Source organism: Odontesthes bonariensis, chromosome 12 (genome assembly GCF_027942865.1).
Source record: "Odontesthes bonariensis isolate fOdoBon6 chromosome 12, fOdoBon6.hap1, whole genome shotgun sequence".
Taxonomy (NCBI): Eukaryota; Metazoa; Chordata; class Actinopteri; order Atheriniformes; family Atherinopsidae; genus Odontesthes; species Odontesthes bonariensis.
The window spans coordinates 29514684-29535665 of record NC_134517.1 but is presented as its reverse complement, the minus strand read 5'-3'; the positions used below and the strand labels follow the sequence as shown (position 1 = coordinate 29535665).

Below are 20982 nucleotides of genomic sequence, written 5' to 3'. Positions count from 1 at the left end.
TGTTTTAAAACTTTTTTTTTCTTTTTGTCTATTTATCATCATCTATAATGATCAGGGAACAGGAAAGCAACAATAAAACAGAATAATGTAGTAAAATATTACTATATCATCATTACCATATAGTAGGAAAACACATGCGAAAAGTTGCCTATATTTTTTCAGGAAATGATGGATATTGACTTGATGTTTGAACTTATTTTCATTTTTCTGTCTTTTACCATCATTCATAAGGAGGAAACCAACAAGAAAACAGGAGAAAGTGGTAAAATACTGTCATCATTAGGCTACCATAGGGTAGGAAAACACATGCAAGAAGTGGAAGACATTGAATTGATTTATTTTTTTTTAACCTGTTCAACCTTATTCATAATGATCAGGAATGAGGAATACAATAATAAAACAAGTGGTAAAATGTCAGGATCATTGCGCTGGCGGATAGGCGCGCCGCGGCACCGGGGGCTGGATGGAGAGAGCGCATGCTAAAGACACCAGACCCACTTCTCCCACCCCTGATTCCTCGACCAACACCTCTACGGACACTGCGACCGCGTTCCCCACTACCACCCACTCCATTGAGGTTGGATAACGGCACCGAATGAGTTGGAGTGTGTGTGTGTGCTTGGAGAACAGCCTCGCTTCGCATGCTGGCACCATTGCCTTCGGAAGTTTCACCGTGGGAAGCATGAGTGCTCGTCCGATCCTCCTCCTCACGAGGTAAAAACTCTCCTTCGGAGTTGGAATCGGCAAATAGCATGCTCAATGCTTCTGCGAGGTTCAACTTCTTACAAGCCATGGTGTTAAAAACTCACTAATAGTTCGCTGAAAATAAAAATTCGACTCGCACGTCTCTACAGAACAGCTCTGAATAACTACTTCCGTCTGAGCTCGCGCGGCTTTTTTGCACTGCCTTATAAAAACACTGTGAACTACAAAATGATGTGAGCTTGGTCTTGTTTGAAAGGGTAACATGTTTGCCAACTAGTGGTAGGAGGACTGAACACCTTAAAGCCCGTTTAGTTTATCTACAGACTGTTTTGTTTATGCTGACGTCATGTCGCAATTCTGCGACTTTGGCGGTTAGAGGGTTAACTCGGACACTGAAGATGATGAATTTGAGGGATTTGTGGACGAGGAATGAACTGAAAAAGTGTGTATTGTGTTCAATTATACATGATATAACTGAACAATTTTGAGAGTTATTGTGAATACGTTACGGTTTGATTTAGCGGTATCAGACTTTTTTTTTACATGTTACAACTGAGCAAGGTTGGGAGTTATTGTGAATAAGTTTAATAAAGTTTGACTGATTGACTTACCTGACTGTTTTGTTTCGCTAAATGCGCCTTATAGGCCGGTGCGCTTTATATATGAAAAAATTATTTAATGTAGCTCAGTCCATAAACAGCATGTTCAATTACTGATGGAATAATCAATAGATTACGCGAGTATCTGAAAAATCCTTTGCTGCGGCCCTCCATCCAACACTTTAACGTATGGTGCTGTAGAACTTCACATCTTAAAATCTGAATGTTGGAGTTGAGCTTTCTATCAGTTTATTTAATCAGACAAAACAATCTTAGTATCTGACTCATTTAAAGCTTCTTCGTGTCATCGGCTGCATGTTTCTCACCACAACAGTAGCTGTGAGGTTGCAGTGCAGCAGGTCGATCATCTCCATGGCAGCCTTCACGCTCCATCCGGGGCTGTAGGGCAGCACGTCCTCCTCCTTGTTGACTCTCGGAGCTTTGAAGCCGGCAACTTTGACTTTAAGTGCTCGTGACGGAAACTGCAGCAGCTCAGCTGGCATCTGGCGCAGCCTGGCAAGAAGAGAACAGAAACTAAAGATTTCCATACATCTGCATTTACAGCTGCAACAGACCTGCTGCTGTGCCTGAATTTAACGCCATATTGTCATTTCATGGTATTTTACAGTTCTCTTGTTAAGTATTTTCTATTCTATTCTCTTGGACCTATTACATGTACATCTATTAAACATTTATTCAGATTTATTCAGTTTAGCACATAGGCCAGCTGTGGCTCAGGTAATGAAATGGTTTGTTTACTAACTGCATGACTTTAACATGCTCCACATGTTGACTGCTGCTGCTGGAGTTTTAACCCGGACTAAGAGATCTGAACACATCACAGCAGCTTTAAAATCTTTACTCTGGCTTCCAGTCAGTCACAGAATAGATTTTAAAGTCTGCTGATGGTTTACATCTGTGATATGTTCAGAGAATATAAAGCCAGCAGAGCTCTTAGATCCAAGGACTCAGGTCAGCTGGTCCAGTCCAGAGTCCAGACTAAACATGGAGAAGCAGCATTTAGCTGTTATGCTGCAAACAAGTGGAACAAACTGCCAGTGGAGATTAAACTTTCACCAAATGGAGACATTTTTAAATCCAGGTTAAAAACATTTCTCTTCTCATGTGTCTATGCATGAAATCTGCACGATATCTTTTAACTTATCTGGACTGTTGCTTGTTTTTGAATTCATTTAAATTATTTTATTTGTTTCTTTTTATATTATTTCATGTGTTTTTAATACTTCTTCCACTCCCTGCTGCAATGCTTTTATTTTATGTAAAGCACTTTGAAATGTTTTGTACATTAAATGTGCTACAAATTAATTTGATTTGATTTGATTTGTTCACTCAATCCCAAGTTTCATCTGACTTCTCATGATCTTTAAATCTATTTGTCTTTACTTGGTCTTCCATGCTGGCGTTACCATTTTGGCTCAAAGCACTGATATGCAGCCTCTAACAGCCACTGGCAGAGTTGTACTCATATTAATGAAGCATCAAAACCCACATTTCAGCTCCAGCTTATTTATTCAACCAAACTGGCGTGAAGTGCATTAAATTCATACTTGCTGGTGGGAAGAGTGTCGTCAGAGCCGAAGTCTACATGTTGGACCAGGATCATGACGGGCTCCATGCTGGTAATCTGCATCACCCTGGCCCGGTAGTACTGGCCATCACTGTATTCTGCCAGACACGGACCGCCTGGAAACCACGCACAGTGTTAGTGGCATCATGTATTCAGCCGGTGACAGAATATTTGAATTAAATAGATGTTTTTTGATATTTCACTTGTTTATATCTCTGGAAATGGTCAGGAAACTAAGCAACCAGTTACCGTGAGGAAAGTTGGTGAGCCGTGGCAGAGAGTTGATGTTCGCATTAATTCTGCTCAGAGCTTCATCCAAAGTCTCTCCAATAAACCTCACATCGTCCGTTTCCTCCAAAGGCCAAAGAAACAACTGCAGGACAGACAAAGACTCAGGATTTGTCGACCACATCGTATCACGGTGCTTACTTTGTGTCTGTAGATACCTCATTAGGAGTCCACAGATGCTTCACCCTGACTTTAAAGTGTTTTCCTTCCTGAGGAAGGTTTGGGGTAACAAAGGGCCCAAGCGTCAGCTCCTCTGGGCCCCACAGTCCCTTAAGAAAAACAAAACATAATACATCCGTCTCTCCTGTATCTTTGGTGTGTGTCAGACTGCTGAATTTAAATCTACAGTCTTCTGGTTGAGAATATATTTGGGTTTCTAACAAGACGTTTGCTTTGGTGGAAGCCAGTGAGCTGTTCAGATTTGCCAAAGATTTCTACATCACACTTCCAGCTCAGAGTAGAATTATCCGGCCCCCTCATCTTCATCTCCACTCACAGTTCACATCGAGCTGCATTCTTTGTACCTTGAAAGTTTGAACTATTTCCTTCATGGTTTGCTGTTCCATAGTAGAAAAAATGGAGCGACTAATACTTTTCCACAACTTTTATGAGTTATTAGGTCATGATTTATTCTTTTTGGTATGCTACATTTCAGTGTGATGACTTAATAAACCCAAGTTCCCATTTGTTATCACATAAATATGTATGCATGCAACACCAAACCAACTATAACCTTAGTTTCTAAAAACTTAAAACAAGCAGAAATGAGCCGATAGTTAAGCCCAGGATTTATCGAGCAGAGGCATCGTGACACGATTTTTCCCTCGTCAACCCCCTGCCAGCCGGCTGGTTGTTATGTTACTTCAGCATTTCAGACTGTGGAGGGGGGGGCATTTTCACAACTTAAGCCAGTACAACGCACGACTTGTGACAAGATTGTGCCTAAGAGAAGAATCAGTTCCAGCTGTCTGTGGTCAAACTGCAGAATTGATGAATTTAAGTATTTGAGAATTAAAGTCAGTTTGACGTATGGCATACGTGGATCATAATTTATGTTCAAATACATTCGTATGGTTGCACGAAACTATACTACATATTTCAAAGAGGCAGACTGTCAAAACTAATTAAGTGGCAGCTGCACACATAACCCAGCTAAGTTAGTTTCCAGTCTTAATTCAAACTGTATTACCTCAGTATTGAAATCCCAGTCGTCCAGGAGGGGGGCAGCAGGCCTCGGTGTGAGCCCCTGCAGAGAAATGCAAATATTTCTCAGTAACTTTTGGCAACACCGATTCATTTGGGGAAAAAATAAAGAAGCAAACAGGCACGCAGACTTTTTGTGCTGAGACAGTCTTGTCCATGGAGGCGTGTTCGTGGTGACACAGGATCTTGCTGAGACTCAAGCCGTCCAGGAAGAGCTCAACGGTGAGAGGCTCCCTCAGGTCGGCTGGCAGTTCCTAGCAAATAAAAACAAATACATCTTAAAAGTCACACATATTCAATAGATAAACACTCCACGGACACCTGAGCTCATAAACATAAAGGCCACTTTTATAATAATAAAGGTTAATAAAAACATGTATTCTTCCAGAGAACTGGATATTCACTCAGGTGTGACGACATAACAAGGTTCTGAGTATATTTTACCACAACTTGCATATCCACGGAGCGGTCCAGTAGCACCTCCCTCATCAAGGCCACTGCATCCTGCTGCCACTTATCTCCAACCTGAGGAGACAGCAAAAAGCAAAAAGAAAGGAGATGACCCTGTGAACTTTTAATCTCTTTTAATTACACTTCTACAGCAATGAGGCTCAATACCAGACCCAAATCTCACATTAAAGACCTTTTAGTAACCATATCCTTGGAATAGTTTCTATAGTTAGAATTAAGTAGGATGCCCCCCCTCAACTAAAGAACCTTTAGGTGTGTCCACACAGAAACTCTTACAGGATGGATGCCGAGCAGCTGGCAGGGCATACAGAGCTGAGGAACATCGTCACACAGCAGGATTGGGTACACGTGGACCACTGGGATGTTCTCCACCAGCCCATAATCCACATATTGTACCTGCAAACACACAAACTCAAACATTACTAAAAGTGTATGACAGGTGAAGGTGAATCTCCATCCATTATAAGTAGGAACATTAAAAGTCACAAGGAATTATTCCAGGTGCACAATGACAATAAAGATCTTTTTAAATCAAAGTCATACCCACACAAAATAGTTACTTTTAAAGCAATTATTAAAACACCAAATGTGCCAGTATGATGACAAACTGGTGGAACTGGACCTTGTTTCAATCCACACAGAAATGTTTGATGGCTACGGTCTTCAGTTCAGCACATTTATCTAAATTTTTTCACAATCAATAGTTCACAAATTTGACCGTATCCTGTCAGAAGTGAAGCGTAAACTGCTTGGTGAACATTACAACTAGAACACAGCTGCATACACGATTTGATGTCAAAGGTTCCCTACTGAAGTAAAATGAAAAAAAATATAAAAGATAAAATGAAAAACAAGAAAAGTCAAAGAAAATTGTCAATGACAAAAGTCCATCCAATATCTGGCAGGTTCTTAGTAACCAAGTTCGATCTAGTTCTGCTCAGTTAAAAAAGTTGCCGTCTTGTTTCTTCGGGTCATATTGGTTGATGAAGCTACTTAAAAAGGTTTTTTTCGCATGCGTCTTCCTGACCTTAACATGTCCTCCCAGCACCTCCAGCAGCTGACCTCGGTACCACAACATGTCCGGTCCAATCACGGCACAGCCCAGCACTGACCTCCACGTGTAGGGCTTCTGTCTGGGCAACGTTTTCATGCTGTGCTGAATCCGCTCCTTCAGCTGGTCCAGCTGATACTCTGACAGACAGATATACAGATAATAAATATTTTAAACAGCTTCTTAAAGCTACGTGTTGAGGCAGCTGACGGTTGTTTTCTTCTTTGGACCTAATTTCTGGCCATTTCTGCTTATTACAATTGCAGTAAATATTAACAAAACAAACATTCTAATCACTTATTTGAAGATATTTCTAAGAAATACCACACATCCACAACTCGTGCTTCCATTTTAATGTATGGTAGTTCCTCAACTTCCTCTTAAATCTTATGTCAATTCAGTCAGAAATAACGGTTTACATCTGGCAGTTGTGATCTGGAACACCTCTGCCCCTCCATGTGCAAATGTAGAAAGTCTGAGGCAGAAATAGCAGCATCAAAATCCCCAAGAGTACAGCTCAGAAAGGCACAAATGGAAAAAGAATGACAATGATTAAGTCAGACGGTTTGACAGGAAAGAGCTGGAGTAGAGGCGGCCTCCTTAGCAGTTTTGGATTGGTGTTTAGATCAGCCAGTGTACAGAAGTTTGGGGTGACTTTGACTTTGAACGAACACTGCTCAGTCTTTAACAGCTGAGTATAACATCCATGCAGTATGGAAAGATTCAGACGTTTTAGGCCATTTTCCCCTTTAACTCCAGCGTAAACGTTCCAGTTTGCAGCGTATATAAAAACATTTTTTGAAGTTTATCTCCCGTACCTGCATTCTGTGTTCTGACATAAATGAGACCATCCTCTCCGATGGCAGAAACGTTGATCTGGATGTGACCGAGGCACGGCAGCTCTGGTGGGTTGTACAACTGAGTCTTTACCTGTGAACACAAACAAAAGCACACATCAATTTCAGTAAGGGCAGTTATATAAATCATTTTCATTCAAATCATTTGCCTCCAAGTCTGTTTTACTTTTCTTCAGGGGATTCAAACTTTAATTAAAAAAAAAAAAAAAGTACCAAAAAGTTGTTGTTGTGTGGTTCAGCTTTTTGCTTGATTGCATGAAGCTTATTCTTATATATGGAGAGTACAGTCTGTGTTTCATCACCTTTTCAGGAGTGATAATGGTGCGGGGGCTTGGTTTTGGACGGATGGGAGTGGAGTTTTGGGAAGATGGGGTGGGATAGGGAGCAGCAAAAACAAACGGATCAGTGGGGGTTCCCTCCTCATCAACAGTTGGCGTCTCACTGGCTGGAGTCTGTACATCAGTTTCTTTGGGTTCTTCAACTAAAGTATCTCTGCAACAGGACAGAAACACAAATTCATTTACAGCTTCTAATATTTGGGAAAACATTTGAAAAGAGCTGCTTAAAACGTTATGTGATTCAAGACCGCCACATATTCCCATGCATGTGGCACACGTGCACACACACACGCACCTCGTTTTTCTTTGCCTGAGGGCGAGGCCCTCACTGACCAAAAAGTCTGCAATGCTGATAAACTGTCCCATTTTGTTGGAGCAGAACAGAGTGACAGGTACTGGACGCTCGTCTGTCAACTCCTGCACAATGAAAAACATTAGCTATTCACTGAAAGGAAGTCATTAAAGAAACAAAAGATAGACCCCCTTCTGATGCATATAAATGGATAGTTGCGAGGAGAAGAGAGACCTTGATGCTGATCACAGCCGAGGCTCCGGTGAGGTAGTAGGAGATTAGGTCACAGGCTGTATCTGTCCAGGTTGTTCGGCCTCCTGCGGGCCTGAAAGGGAGAAGAGAGAAGGAGCAACGGTCAACGTGGGGAAAGAAAAAGAAAGAAGCCATCAAAGTGTAACATACGCACAGAATTATACTCTAAAACTGCACAGAAATTAACAGGCTGTGATAAGAAAATGATGCAAGTGCAAAGTATTTTAATCAATTCAATTACAAGTGTAACCCCCTAGGTTATATATCACCTCCTTTTATATTTTCTTACTCACCTTATACATTTATTTGAATACAATGCATTGTAGGCCTTTCCCATCTTAAACTGTAATAATTATTTTTCTATTTAATGTTGTTAGTGTATTACACTTACCTTTGATGCTTTGCGCCTTGCCAAAGTCTTAAACATACACGTGTAGATGTGTTGACTTTAAAACACGCAGTAAATGTTGTGTTTGCTACTTTCCTACTATTTACTACCGCCAGTAAATGCATCACTTTCCCCTGTTTCTACCTTACTGGTCAGTCAAGGGCAATATCAAGTTTGAGCAATTGTATTGGCTGTGATGGCTGGGGGTGGGAACGGTAACGGAGGTGTATGCGCCAGCTATACGAACGGCGTCACTCGGCAGGTGGCGGCTCTCGAAGAAGCTGGATTTTATGGCGTTGTGGATTATCTGATGTTTTACCAACTAGCAGGAGCTACGAACGTTTCGGAAATGTTGCCTGGAACTTGGAGTTACAGAACCGGACCAAGCACGTGATCCAGAGTGGACTGTTGGACCGGAGTTGGAGCAGTTTTGAAGCCGTTCATTTAAGACTGGTAATCCCTGGTGGGGTGAGTAACTCGTTCCACCTGGTTGTGCTGAGAGCCGCCATCATTGGGACTGCTATTCTGCGGACGTATGCTAAATAAGAGCTATCAGGCCTGCAACGATTTATAAAGCTACGGGACTGCTTTATTCCTGTAAGAGACTGATTATGTGAAGTTTGATTCATTTAATTTGTTGGCTCTTTTTGGTTTTTGGTAATTTTTTTTTGTTTAAAGTTGTTTTTTTGTTTTGATTTGGGATTTATCTGTTTTAGCACTGGTTGTGTTTAGTACCCAATTAACAGGTGTGAAGCCTCCTTGTGCTATTGTTTATTAATAATAATATTACTGTGATGAGAGTGAACTGTTACATGTTAAGGTGCATTGCCCTTGGTTTATTCTACTGACCAGTACGGATTATTAATCCTTCTTTTTTAAGAGTTTAATCCTTTCTGTAAACATTTAAAAAAAAAATGCATGTGTGGTGGTGCATAAAGTCCAGTGTGTGTGTGCCACCTGATGTCACTGAGAGTGCACTCGAGCGCCACAGAGCCTATCAAAGAGGACGGCAGCGGCCGCAGGGTGCTGACGTGTAGCTTCAGTATGTTGCCGTGGTCACAGCGCCTCACCTGGTACCAGCCAGCACAGAGACACCATTATCACCATCATTTAGATCAAGTAAACAGCTTTAAAAATAAACAGCTCTTCAATTTTACTTGAATCATTTCAAATGTCTGACTCATAGTAGCCATCCACAACTACCATTACAGCTACATCTCAACAACATTAATACTTTCACTTAAACTGTCAAGCTGTAGAAGAACTGTGCAAAAAAAATCTCATGCTGGGTTTTTATACGTCTGCAATGTTGCTCGATGTGACATCAGAGCAGATCCGCCCTCTCTCCCAGACTCCATTAATGTGTGCAGCACAGTACATGTCTGCCATCCACACCACATCCTGGGGCTCCATTTGTCCACACTCCTGCTTCACCGCTTCACATATCCTGAAAAAGACAGTAAAACCATCACAATGAATGCTCATGACATCATGCATTATTTACTTGCTGCATATAGATTTATGAAGGTGGTGAGAACAGCATGTTTAAACATCCTGTATTAGCTGTGCACTAGTAATAATAGTTTGTAGATCTATTGCTGGGTTTTTTTATTGTTTACATTAGGGTTGTCACAACATTAGATAGCTCAATACCAAGAAGAATATTTGATAACATTTTTTAATACCACGGAGGGAAAGAAGGCTGATTAAGAGGCATAAAATGTTTTTTAAGAAGAGGCTAAAATGCCTCAATATGATGCACTTCCTGTAAAATAACACTTTTTCCGTAGACTAAACACTTGATGGAATAAATATCGATGTGTTGCATGTTGACTCAAATTAATTTGCTGGTCACATCACTTCCACTGAGCTTTGTGAAACTCTATAAATAATTAACGTTGAGTATATTCAGTCAATTCTCTTACAACATGGTTGGATGTACTTAAATTTGGACTTTTTTATCAGGTAAATCAGTTGATAATTGTCTGTTTTAACTGCCGACCTTGGGAGTTGAGCGCTGTACTGGGTGAACTGGACATAGAAGCTGCTCGGTGAACTGACAGAGCTGACTCTGACTTTCAGGTCTTTGAGCTGGGCAGGGAGCTGAAGCTGAAGCTGAAGTGGAATCGGTTCCTCGTTCTTTTCTACAGGGTTTATCTGGTCCGGAGAATCAACCACCTCCTCTGGTGAACCGAGCTCAAGGGGCGGGTCCCATATGGCAGAATCATCAGCAGAGGGCTCGGCGTTCTTGGACTTCAGTCTGCAGGAGAGGAGGCAGTGTGGTCAAGGAGAGAAGATGATTAAGAAAACAGGCAACACAGGATCAGAAAAGTGTTCTCACACATGCACTGTACTCCTGAAATGCTTTAGAGATGTTCAGTGGTGGCATGTGTTCATGCAAATCTCTTTCAGAGTATTATACCGAGCCCCCCGGGAAAATTTCCAGAACATCATTGGATAATCAGACATCAGCAGTACTTATATCAATAAAACAAGGAGTGGTCTCAGCGATTGCTACAGTGTCATTTCGCCATCACGTCCTGCCTCCTGTGTGCTAAAGACAGACGTTTCCCTGCATCCCCTCCCTGAATTTCAACACATGAGAGCGGAAAGTCAAAATGTCTGCACATGAACATACTCAGGTGTTCATGTGTGAAAATAGCTAACTATAAGGAGAGGTGGATAATACAAAACACAAGGAAAAAAAGCAAGTCTCACCCATCTTTGAAGGAGGCCAGCTCCTCTTTGACCAGCAGCTCAGCTATGCTGTCCTGTGGCCCGTTCAAGCCAGTCTCAAACACTTGGACAGGTAAAGGCTCAGTCTTCGGCGCTGTTCCTGAGGGAGAAAATTGACAACTGACACCAAAAAAAACCCACAAAGCACGGACACCGATTTTGTGACAGCTTGGCATCTCACAGCCAGTACCTGTAGCCACAACAGTGAGGAGTTGTTGGTTAGCGAGGCTGATGAATCTGCTGGTGCAGGCTTCACTCCAGGCCTCTCCATCCACAGGAATCACATCTGTCAAACAGCAGTGGATCGCCTGGATAGAGGAAGAGACACTTTCTGAGTTAACCGTGCAGTTATCAAAAGTGTAAAGCAAAAAGTTAGCTAACAACTGAGCATGTTTTATTACTTGATACTGGAAAAGAAATCTATTTTTTAGTTTTATGTAGTGTAAGCAAGCTTTTGGCTTCTTGGTAAACAACATTTGAGATCTAATCACATCTGTAAAATAACTCATCCAGGCGTGTTCAATGATACTACCTGACTGCAGGACCAAATACAAACACAGGTAGAAAAGCTCTTTCTTGGATGATTTTTAGCCATATTAAGTCATAGCTGCAATGTAGTTTTATTATCACAAAAAATGTTGAGTTCTCACCTTGGCAGGAAGAGCAAAGAACTCATCTTTGATCTTCCTTAAGTCGCTCACTGACAAGATGTTCTTATTGCCGAAATCAACATACCGCACTTCCACCATTCTGCCTCCAGGGTGACCTGAATGTGACAGTTGTTACGGTTAATGATGTCATGTGCAAAAAAGGAATTATTCTAATTTATATTGATAGTCTACAACAGTGAAAATGACACATAAATCTGATGGTGTAAATACTGCGCCTTCACTTTTCTTTCCCAAACACATTGGCAACTTCGTTGAAGAACATGGATGGCAGAATTTTTTGGGATTAAAGCTGCAGTCGGCAGGTTTTCAAAATTGCGAGTCTAAAGTCGGAAAATTCGAACTGATACAACTTTCAGGTCCCTCCCCCAACCTCTAACAAGCTTCGAATCGCCCCCCAAACCCCTCCCCCTCTGTGGACGAGGTTGTGCACGTGAGTTCACACCAGTGTGAGCGCACACAAGCTGGGGCAGACTCACGCTCAGCAGCGTGTGCACAAGCTGTGATTGACAGGTAGGATTCCTCCACCCTAACTTGATTGGTTAAAAACAGCCGGGAGCGCTCGGTTTTTGCAAGCATGATTACAGGCTTCAGAGGGAGCTACAGATTTCGTTATTTTTTCTAAACAGCCTATTTAATATTCTACTTCCAGAATCCCATGACAGTTCAAGCTAATATGACTAAAAAAAAGTTGCCGACCGCAGCTTTAAGGGTGACAAATGCACTGAAATGAGAATCTGATCACACTTACATGAAGCTGTGATGTGGGTATAAGTTTAAGGAACTCCAGCTGTTAAAAACGTGTTCCACAAAAGCACTTTTCATGCTTTCTCCAATGAAATCGTATCATCTTGTTTCACAGAAGTTGCATTATACAGGTATAATAACATCTAACAAAGTATTTAATTGTTACTGTTGAGCTTCTTCATGAACGTTGTAACCAGAAGGAATTGTGGGACAGATTTAGGTCCTTCCCTTTCATAAAGTATGGTTCATTGAGGCCCCTTTCATTAGAGAATTAACCAGCTCTTATCATGGTCATCACTTAGATGCAGACGTGATGCAAAGCAACATATGGATTAGATGCACAAAGGACAAGACATTCTTCTCTTTGGAGCACAGTTACAAAAATGACTAAGTAAAAGTTTTAGAGTCTCTTTTTCTTTCATGTAAAGCAAAGAAAAAGTGAGACAGACATACATCAGTAAATTCTGACATACATGTGTCTAAAGCTAATCACCAGCTTCATTAAAACCAGGTAAAATTCAGTGGTCACTTTGTGAAAGTGGATGTAGGTAAAACTATTGCTACATGCTCAAACACACATCCCCACCTATAACCTGGGCTCTGTACCACAGCTTGTCTTCAAAGCGGGCAACGCAGGCCTGTCCTATCACAGGACAGTAGACTCTGAGCTCATCCTCTCCGAACACCGTTGGTGCATTGTAACAATCCTGAAGCTTGGCTGAGAGCAACGCGGTCTCCATGTTATCAACCTAGTGAGGTAGCAGGGAGGTGAATTTACAAAAAAATAGAAAGATGAAAACATCAAAAACAGGACAAAAACAATGGTGACAAAATAAGATAAAAGCATTGCTTCCCAGAATGCCCCATAAATACTTATCTTTACAAACTGCCCTATTTTCAGTTTTAAGCATAAATAGCTTGTTTTCTTCTTGGGTTACTTTCTGTCCCTAGTTACAGAGTCTTGTTTCGTACCAGCTGAATGTAGAAGTCTGCAGGGCTGTTGATGTGGCAGACCACAGCATTGAGCTCCGTGTTTATGGTGGGATAAACGGGAGGGTAGTACATCAGAGGCTTCCTGCCCGGTGTCACTGGAGAATAAAACCTAAGAAATGTAGAGAAAACACAGCCAAACGTACCAGTGTTCAGAAGAAGGGTCTGACATTTACTTCATCATAATATCACTTTGATTCTTTAGATAACGATTAATTTACAAAGAGGGTTTTTTTCTGATAATTTGCACATATTGCATGTGCATACCTGGCCACCTCAATAAAAACGAGGTACTCTCTCACAGAGATGGGCACATCGATGGATTGTTCCATGGGAGCTTTTCTCAGATCCACCAACAACAGATCTCTGTCCTGACCCAAAGGCCGCATCTCCACTGCTGCAGAGCCAACCACACTGCAGAACGCCAACTGGGCCTCTTTACTCCAACCCTTTGTCTGCACACACATGCAAAAACCCACTTTAAATAAGGAAAATAACAATAAAACATGACTACATCAAGAGAGTCTAGCTGCATTATCAAACAGCTCTGTGTTGCCAGAGTTAGAAACGTTTTGCTCCTGTTTGTTACAACTGAAACACTGGCTGCCTGAATCCAGTTCTTCGTGTTTCAGTGTGCTGCAGTTACGATGTGGGAAGGCACAGCCACGGCCTCGACTCCTTATTTCTCTCTTACGATGTGTGTTTTTTGTGATTCGAGGGAGTCTGTAAATCATCAAAAGCAAAATATAGTTTTGCAAACCACAAAAGATGTTGCTTTTCAACCTTAAAAGTATATTTGTTTATTTGCAACCTGACAGTCAGACACTGCAGTGGAGAGAAGGTTGGTTGTTATTCTGTCTGTGCATGCCTTCCAAAGCATTGCACCTAGCATAAAAACATGGCAGGGTAGTCAAAAACTTTTGGACATACAGTAGCTTTGTGATGCAAAGTGATTTTTTCTTAAAGAATACAATGATGCAATGACCGTTGTTCTAATTAGTCTGCAGCTCATCAGGAGAGGGGAGAAACAAAACCACCGGTGGGGTCTAACTACATTTTATTTTTACATTTTAAACACTGGAAGTTTCACTGTTGTCTTGCAACTTCATGGCATAAACCTTATATGTCTGATAATTTAGCCAAAAAGAGATGCTTTATTGATTTAAACCTTAATGGACTTACTGGATCGAATGGGACCAGATCTTTGAGTGAACATCTGATGGCCTGAGGGGTAAATCGGCACAGATCCACCTTCAAGGCCTCAGGTGCCTCACCTTTCCTCAGGTTGTTGTTCACCATCTTCAGTGCAGACGCAGCTGTCACCTCCTCACTGGAAAAGGTGCTTCATATCAAGACATTGAAAATTAGTCACATATACATGTACGGAGTGTGGCACACACACACAATGTATGTATTTCTGTGGTTCTGTACTTCCGTATGGTGATGCTTTTGGTGAACCCGTAGTCCGGGAAGAAAACTCTCATGCTGGACAGCTGCGTGACTGGACAGGCTTTCACAGCCGTCACTGAACCTGTCTGGAAGACTTCAATCATGGTGCTTCGGGACCACAATCCCTCCTTCCACCTCACAAAGATCAGGGAGCCTGGAGAGGAGCAGAGAAGCAAAGACCGAATTATCACACAAGTATTTTTCCATCCATTCGTACAGGGTGAGTACTGAGTGAGGTATTCTTCATATTATTCGGTCTCTTATATCAAAGATTACTCTATCGTAAAGAACAGCAATATATACCTCTATACTCAAGAAGTATACTACTAGAGTCTGAGCAGAGATCTCCTGACCTCCCTCTCTCCCAGCCACCTCCTCCAGCTCTTCCAGAGGGACACTGAGGCATTTCAAAGGCAGCCGAGAGATAAAATCTCTCCAGCAACTCCTGGGTCTGCCCTGAGCCCGAACCGGCTCCTTTCAATGCCAAGGAGCAGGGACTCTACTCTGAGCCTCTCGCAGATAACCAAGCTACTCTCACTCTGATCCTAAGGGCGAGCCCTGGCACCCTTTATAACAGAGATACTCATCATGCGGCTCCTCAAGCTTTAATTGGTGGCTCGCACTCGCATAGTAGCTTATAACAATATGGTAACAATAACAATAAATCTTTTCAAATAACATACAGCGAATACTGCACAGTATTAAGTATTTTTATCAAGTTTGCGTTTTTTGCGCGTTCACAGACTCTTGACTCGTTCATGTGTTTTGAAGGCGTGGTTTCGAGGGGTGGGCTGAAGGGAGAGGCAAGGTTGTGTATTTTCAAAAATATAGCTTGCAAGAACCGTTTTTCCAAGATCTCAGACCCCACCTTTAATGGTGTTTCCTAAAGGGGGCTCTGTTAAACCTGGCAACGCAGCCCGCTTAAACCACCGTCACACTTGACCACAGTGCACGCTAGCTCCTTTAGCCAGCGCGAGATGCAGGCACAATGGATCGGTTTTTGATTAAAAAAGGGCAAAAACCAGCACAGAAACCATGCTCATCTTGAATGTCTCACTATGATTACAACAACAAACTACAAATACAACATGAAGAAAGTCAAGGACATGCATGCCAGCTTCCGCTCATCCCAGTATTAAGGTAAATGTGGTCTTAATAGAAAATGTATTGGCTCTGTTGTTTCTTTTTTTCTGGGATGTTTTATATGTAGAAATGTATATTTGCAAAAGGGGACTTAGGATGTTGTCGTAAAAGTGGCTCTTCCCTTGATTTTGCTCTGCTACTGTGGCTCTTGTGAAAAAAATAGTGTGTATCACTGCTTTATAAAAATCTAAAAAAGTACTCGTAATGTCATTCTTTTGGTCATTAACCATAGCTCACAATCACAGGTGAGAGTTGAATTCTCTTAATAAACACACACACACCGCTCTCAACTTTGTCCTCCAGTGTGAATTGACAACCACTTCCGCAGCAGAGGTCGTTAATCTTCTTAGAAAGGATCTCACTGTCCCTCTTCTCAGCCACATAGCGGACGTAGAAGTGACTTGGATTCACAACATGAGTTACCACCACCCACTGCATCACTAAGAGAGGGGAATGAAAATAATAGGAAAAGCACTCAGAATGGACAGAGGCTGGGAAGCTGAGAACAGATAAGAGTTATTTATCATAACTGTAAATATACACATAAATATAGTCGAAAAGTATGTGTGTTGAGTTTAATTTTCCTCCCCCAATTCAAGCTTTTTCTGCTGGCTGACATGATCAATGCACCTAATTCAGCTGACCATCAATATGATTTCCTTTAGAGAGCAGAACTGCCTCTCCCTACCATTTATCTTATTAACAGGCAGGTGGTTTCTTCTTCTCCTGTGGATTCTCCACTTGTCATTGGCCAACTCAGGACCTGTGGGGGGAACAGCTGCAGAATGATGCAAAGCATTTAAAAAAAAAATCATTAAGGCTTCCCTTTTGCCTCCTTTAAAATATTCTGAAAGTAAAACAAAGTCAGAAAGGGACACACACCATTCTCTTCTTCCTCCTCTACTTGCTCCTCAATAATCATGTCTGGACTTTCAAGGTCTGAGAACGAGCTGTGGAGGGAGCGATCGATTTTGCGGCGGGGTCTTGGGATTGGAGTGGAGACTCCAGATGATGGACTGTCACCTCCTGGGCTGTCAGGGTCCCGTTTAAAGGGGCTGGGGAGCTTGTTTTTATTGGGTGTAATATCACTACCGTTTCCATCTTCTGCATGTTTCAAGGGAGATTTTCTCATGGAGCTACCTGCCAGGTAGCTTTTTGGTTGATATCTGGGTAAAGCAAAAGGAAAGAAGAGGATATCACCTCAACAGAAAGATGCCACATGAGCTATGGGCAGCACGGGCAAAATTTCAAGGTCTGAGGCATTGTAGCATAGAGTACCAGCCATATTGTTCAATAAATAATGCATAAATACAAATAAATCATCATCATCATTTTTCTTTGTAAAAACCTACTTAAAATACTTGAATATATTAACAGATATGGAACAAAAACCAAGAGCATTTTACACTGCAATAAAAAAAAATTCAACAACGCAATGATTGAATCTTAATTAAACTAAAAAAAAAAAAAAAAAAAAGCTGGAAAAGTACTAATAAACATTGCAAATGGGGGAGAGGAGCGCACTCGGCCACCAACACTGAGACAGCAGTCGAGGAAGAGATTTCCTCTGTGATCAACCTCTCAGGTGTACCCCTTTCCAATGACCAACTGACTGTATTGTCCAAAGGTTTGTCGTTTGCACCCACCTATAACTCCAACTTGTTCAACACGAAAGTGGATTTATTCCGCTTTTATCGTAATCTACACCTTAAAGCATTCTATCACAAATTTGGACATACACGTCTCCCTGCCACTACAAATGGTGACATTGCCCATAGCAGCACACCTGATTATTCTACTCCTTCTAACACTCCTAGGACTGATACTTTGTTCAAACCTAAATCCTACTTTACTCCAGTGGTGTCGAACCCCTCTCATTGCATTTTGTAGAAAAGTGGATTATGAGATACAACATGTATTTGGGACACAGTCAAGACCTACCCAAAAACCTAATTTGACTTCGAATGAACGCAACGCTCTCACAGAGCTCTCAAACATGGATGATATCATCATACGCCCTGCTGACAAGGGTGGGGCGGTGGTGGTTTTATCTAAAGAGATGTACATCGTTGAGGCAACACGCCAATTGCAAACAAGACACTATGAAAGACTACATACTAATCCCTTGCCTACATTGACTGCGACCTTTCATAATATGTTGTCCCATGCTGAGAACGAAGGATGGATAACTCAAAACGAACGTAAATATATGACTATTGAATTCCCTTCTTTACCTACATTTTATTTACTTCCCAAGGTGCATAAGCCTCCTTTTGACAACCCTCCGGGGCGACCTATTATTTCGGGCAATGGTACCCTTACTGAACTGGCATCTAAGTTTGTGGACTTTATGATTAAACCTTTTGTCAGGACTTTACTGTCATTTATTGAGGACACTGTGGACGTGTTGAACATCCTATCTAGGCTTGGGAATGTGAGGTCTCAATATCTCATCACAATGGATGTTGAGTCCCTTTATACTAATATCGACCATGAAGAGGGTTTACATGCATTAAAACATTTTTTGGCTGAAAGAAAGGACACTCAGTGTTTCCCATACATTGAGGAAACTATGGCGGCCCGCCATAGTTTCCTTTTGGCCGCCATAGTTTCCGAATCCCAATCGTTTGAAACACAGCGATTTTTTTTTTTTTTTTTTTTTTTTTGGAAACACAGCGATTTCCTCGAAAACCAACCAATATGACTATACAACAGGTGAATTAGTAATTAAACATGTCCTAAAGTGTGCAATGTCAGAGTTTTGAAGTTTAGTGGCAAAAAAGGTTTATGTGTTATTAGTCGCTGTCGGGGCGATTGACACACGTTATAGATCAGTGGGTGCGCGTGCATAAAGGTCAGCTGTAATCATCGTGATTTCGTTGACAAACATATTTTTTTGACCTATTTATATTCTGAGAAATAATGTGAAATTTGAGCAATGACGAGTACACTAGTATGTTGTCCGGTATGTTGCTTAAAAAAATAGTAAGCTCAATAGTTTCTGTTTAAAATAAGGTGTTTCATCCGTCCCGCATGTGTGGTTCAACCATCCCGACTAGGCGGAGCGGGGTGAAGTTGGTTTTATATTCGACATTCGCCTATTTTCCGGCTTTGTAATTGTAATAGCGTCACGAAAACTGCACCAATTAGCCTCAGGATGGTATTAATATTTACAGAAAACTAAGACTAACATACCACAGGCTTTATCAACTCACCAAAGTAAGCCTGAAAGATCAGAGTAACCGCGCCAAATATATTTCTAAGTGAACTACGGCAGCCGGAGCACTTAGGGACCGTCGCAAAAGTGCAACGCCTTTTTTTGTTCTCACTGGATATTCAACCAATGAACACCAAACCACTTCTAATGGGTTTGTGAACTCACTATAAAGCTTTCACAGTCTTTTAGTTTCCAGAAAAATCATTTTAGGTAGAACATTTACTCAGTGTGCATAGTTAATTCCATTTTAGATTTTTATTTTGTAATAGCTCTCTTGTTTTTAAAGATATCAACACCAAACCACTTCTGATGTGTTCCTGAACTCATTGTGTACTTCCCACACCCTTTGTTATCAAGGAAAACCTTTTCAAGTTTCTCAAAAAGGCATAAGTCCTCACTGTATATGATCCATTCATATTTTTCATGAAGTTTAGTTTTAACCTGTAAATATTTTCTATTACAATTGTTATCATTGGGTTTTAATGACAAGATGAGGTTTCCTCATAAGCCCACAAGGGTTTCTGACATCTCCAGCACACATTCCTTTTTTTAAATTTGTTGTGTTTTATTGTGTATTTTTTTGTTATATTTGAATGAATGTGTGCAAATCAATCAAATAAAATAAAATATGCAGTCGCACAAATTTACGCCGCACAAATTCACGCCGCGTGAATTTACCCCCCCCCTCCCCCCATAGTTTCCAAAAATTCTGTGGGAAACACTGACACTAGACCACCTTCAGACTTTATTGTGGACCTTACCGAGTTTATTATTTACAATGTTTTTGTGTTTACTGATGAGCTATACAAACAAAAAATAGGTGTTCCCATGGGTTGTTGCTTTTCACCCAACTACGCGTGTTTATATTTGGGACTGTGGGAAAAACTTCATGTTTTCAACTCTACCAATCCTTTCTATCATTGCTTAACATGGTATGGTCGCTTTATTGATGACCTTTTATTTGTGTTTAATGGTACCGAGACTCAAGTTAAGGGGTTTCACCAATATCTTAATTCTATTAATCCCAATATCAAACTGTCCCTTGAGTACTCGCAAAACAAAATTGATTTCTTAGACCTCTCAATTTCTATTGACCAAGAAGGTAATCTGCACACCACCATCTTCAGAAAAAAGACATCTCGCAACACCATTCTTAGAACCGATTCCTTTCACCCACAGCACCTTATCGATAACATCTTGGTCAGTTCCAGCGCTTACGCCGCATCTGCAATGATGAGGCGGAGTTTGAAAGACAGGCCAATGACATGACTGACCGCTTCAGGAAGAGAGCCTACAAGCCTGATACGGTGGCGCAAGCCCGGTTAAGAGCGCAGGCTCTGAAGCGCTCAGACACTCTGATTAAAAAGAGCCTTAATCGAAATAAACAATCTCGCCCCTTTTTTGTTACACAATACAGCTCAGAGGCCAAACAGGTTACACGGATCATCAGGAATAATTGGGCCATTATTAACTCGGACCCTGATCTGCAACAGATCTTTCCTGAACCCCCGTTAGTCTCCTATAAAAGAGCTCCGACTAGGGCTGTCGCGATAACCGCAAAATGCAATCACCGCGGTGCTGAGAGGACCTCCGCGGTGCGTGTCCAGGCCACCGCCACCACCGCCCACCGCACGCCCCCTTGCACGCGCAGAACAACTCGAGAAACTAAAAGAGTTTTTAAGACTGCACAGTAGATACAAAGCGACTGACAGAACTGCTACTTTTTTAAAGCCAGCACAGTAATAATGATACATTGTATATTCCCCGCAAGGTAGGAGAAACACATTAACACAGCGAGGTGCCGCGTTTCTGTCGTCATCTTTGCATATAGGCACCGCACACACGTCTGCATGCTACTCGTTGTGGTCTCATTCTCCCTCAGCAGCTGATATTACAAGAATATGCCTACTCAGTGTTGTGGCAATAGAAGTTAAAATAAAATGCAGTGGCCTACCTTTATCTCGGCTTTACTCCTCTGCCTAGTCTGGACACTTTATGGC

General features: G+C 41.5%; 1 protein-coding gene across 1 annotated transcript in view; it reads right to left on the bottom strand.

Moving 5' to 3' along the window:
• The window catches only part of rnf17 (ring finger protein 17), a 28133-nt gene that overhangs the window by 3023 nt on the left and 4128 nt on the right, over nucleotides 1–20982 (bottom strand). The window contains exons 9-35 of the mRNA XM_075478542.1: nucleotides 16648–16931; nucleotides 16454–16543; nucleotides 16047–16205; nucleotides 14605–14776; nucleotides 14356–14515; nucleotides 13441–13628; nucleotides 13156–13285; nucleotides 12770–12932; nucleotides 11419–11534; nucleotides 10959–11076; nucleotides 10751–10868; nucleotides 10035–10292; nucleotides 9332–9479; nucleotides 8990–9102; nucleotides 7627–7717; nucleotides 7396–7517; nucleotides 7065–7254; nucleotides 6724–6835; nucleotides 5882–6045; nucleotides 5131–5250; nucleotides 4828–4908; nucleotides 4515–4637; nucleotides 4370–4426; nucleotides 3339–3449; nucleotides 3142–3265; nucleotides 2873–3008; nucleotides 1631–1817 (exon numbers count right to left, since the gene is read on the bottom strand). Of these exons, the coding sequence (XP_075334657.1) occupies nucleotides 1631–1817; nucleotides 2873–3008; nucleotides 3142–3265; nucleotides 3339–3449; nucleotides 4370–4426; nucleotides 4515–4637; nucleotides 4828–4908; nucleotides 5131–5250; nucleotides 5882–6045; nucleotides 6724–6835; nucleotides 7065–7254; nucleotides 7396–7517; nucleotides 7627–7717; nucleotides 8990–9102; nucleotides 9332–9479; nucleotides 10035–10292; nucleotides 10751–10868; nucleotides 10959–11076; nucleotides 11419–11534; nucleotides 12770–12932; nucleotides 13156–13285; nucleotides 13441–13628; nucleotides 14356–14515; nucleotides 14605–14776; nucleotides 16047–16205; nucleotides 16454–16543; nucleotides 16648–16931 (3835 nt within the window). The remainder of the gene's footprint in view (nucleotides 1–1630; nucleotides 1818–2872; nucleotides 3009–3141; nucleotides 3266–3338; nucleotides 3450–4369; nucleotides 4427–4514; nucleotides 4638–4827; nucleotides 4909–5130; nucleotides 5251–5881; nucleotides 6046–6723; nucleotides 6836–7064; nucleotides 7255–7395; nucleotides 7518–7626; nucleotides 7718–8989; nucleotides 9103–9331; nucleotides 9480–10034; nucleotides 10293–10750; nucleotides 10869–10958; nucleotides 11077–11418; nucleotides 11535–12769; nucleotides 12933–13155; nucleotides 13286–13440; nucleotides 13629–14355; nucleotides 14516–14604; nucleotides 14777–16046; nucleotides 16206–16453; nucleotides 16544–16647; nucleotides 16932–20982) is intronic.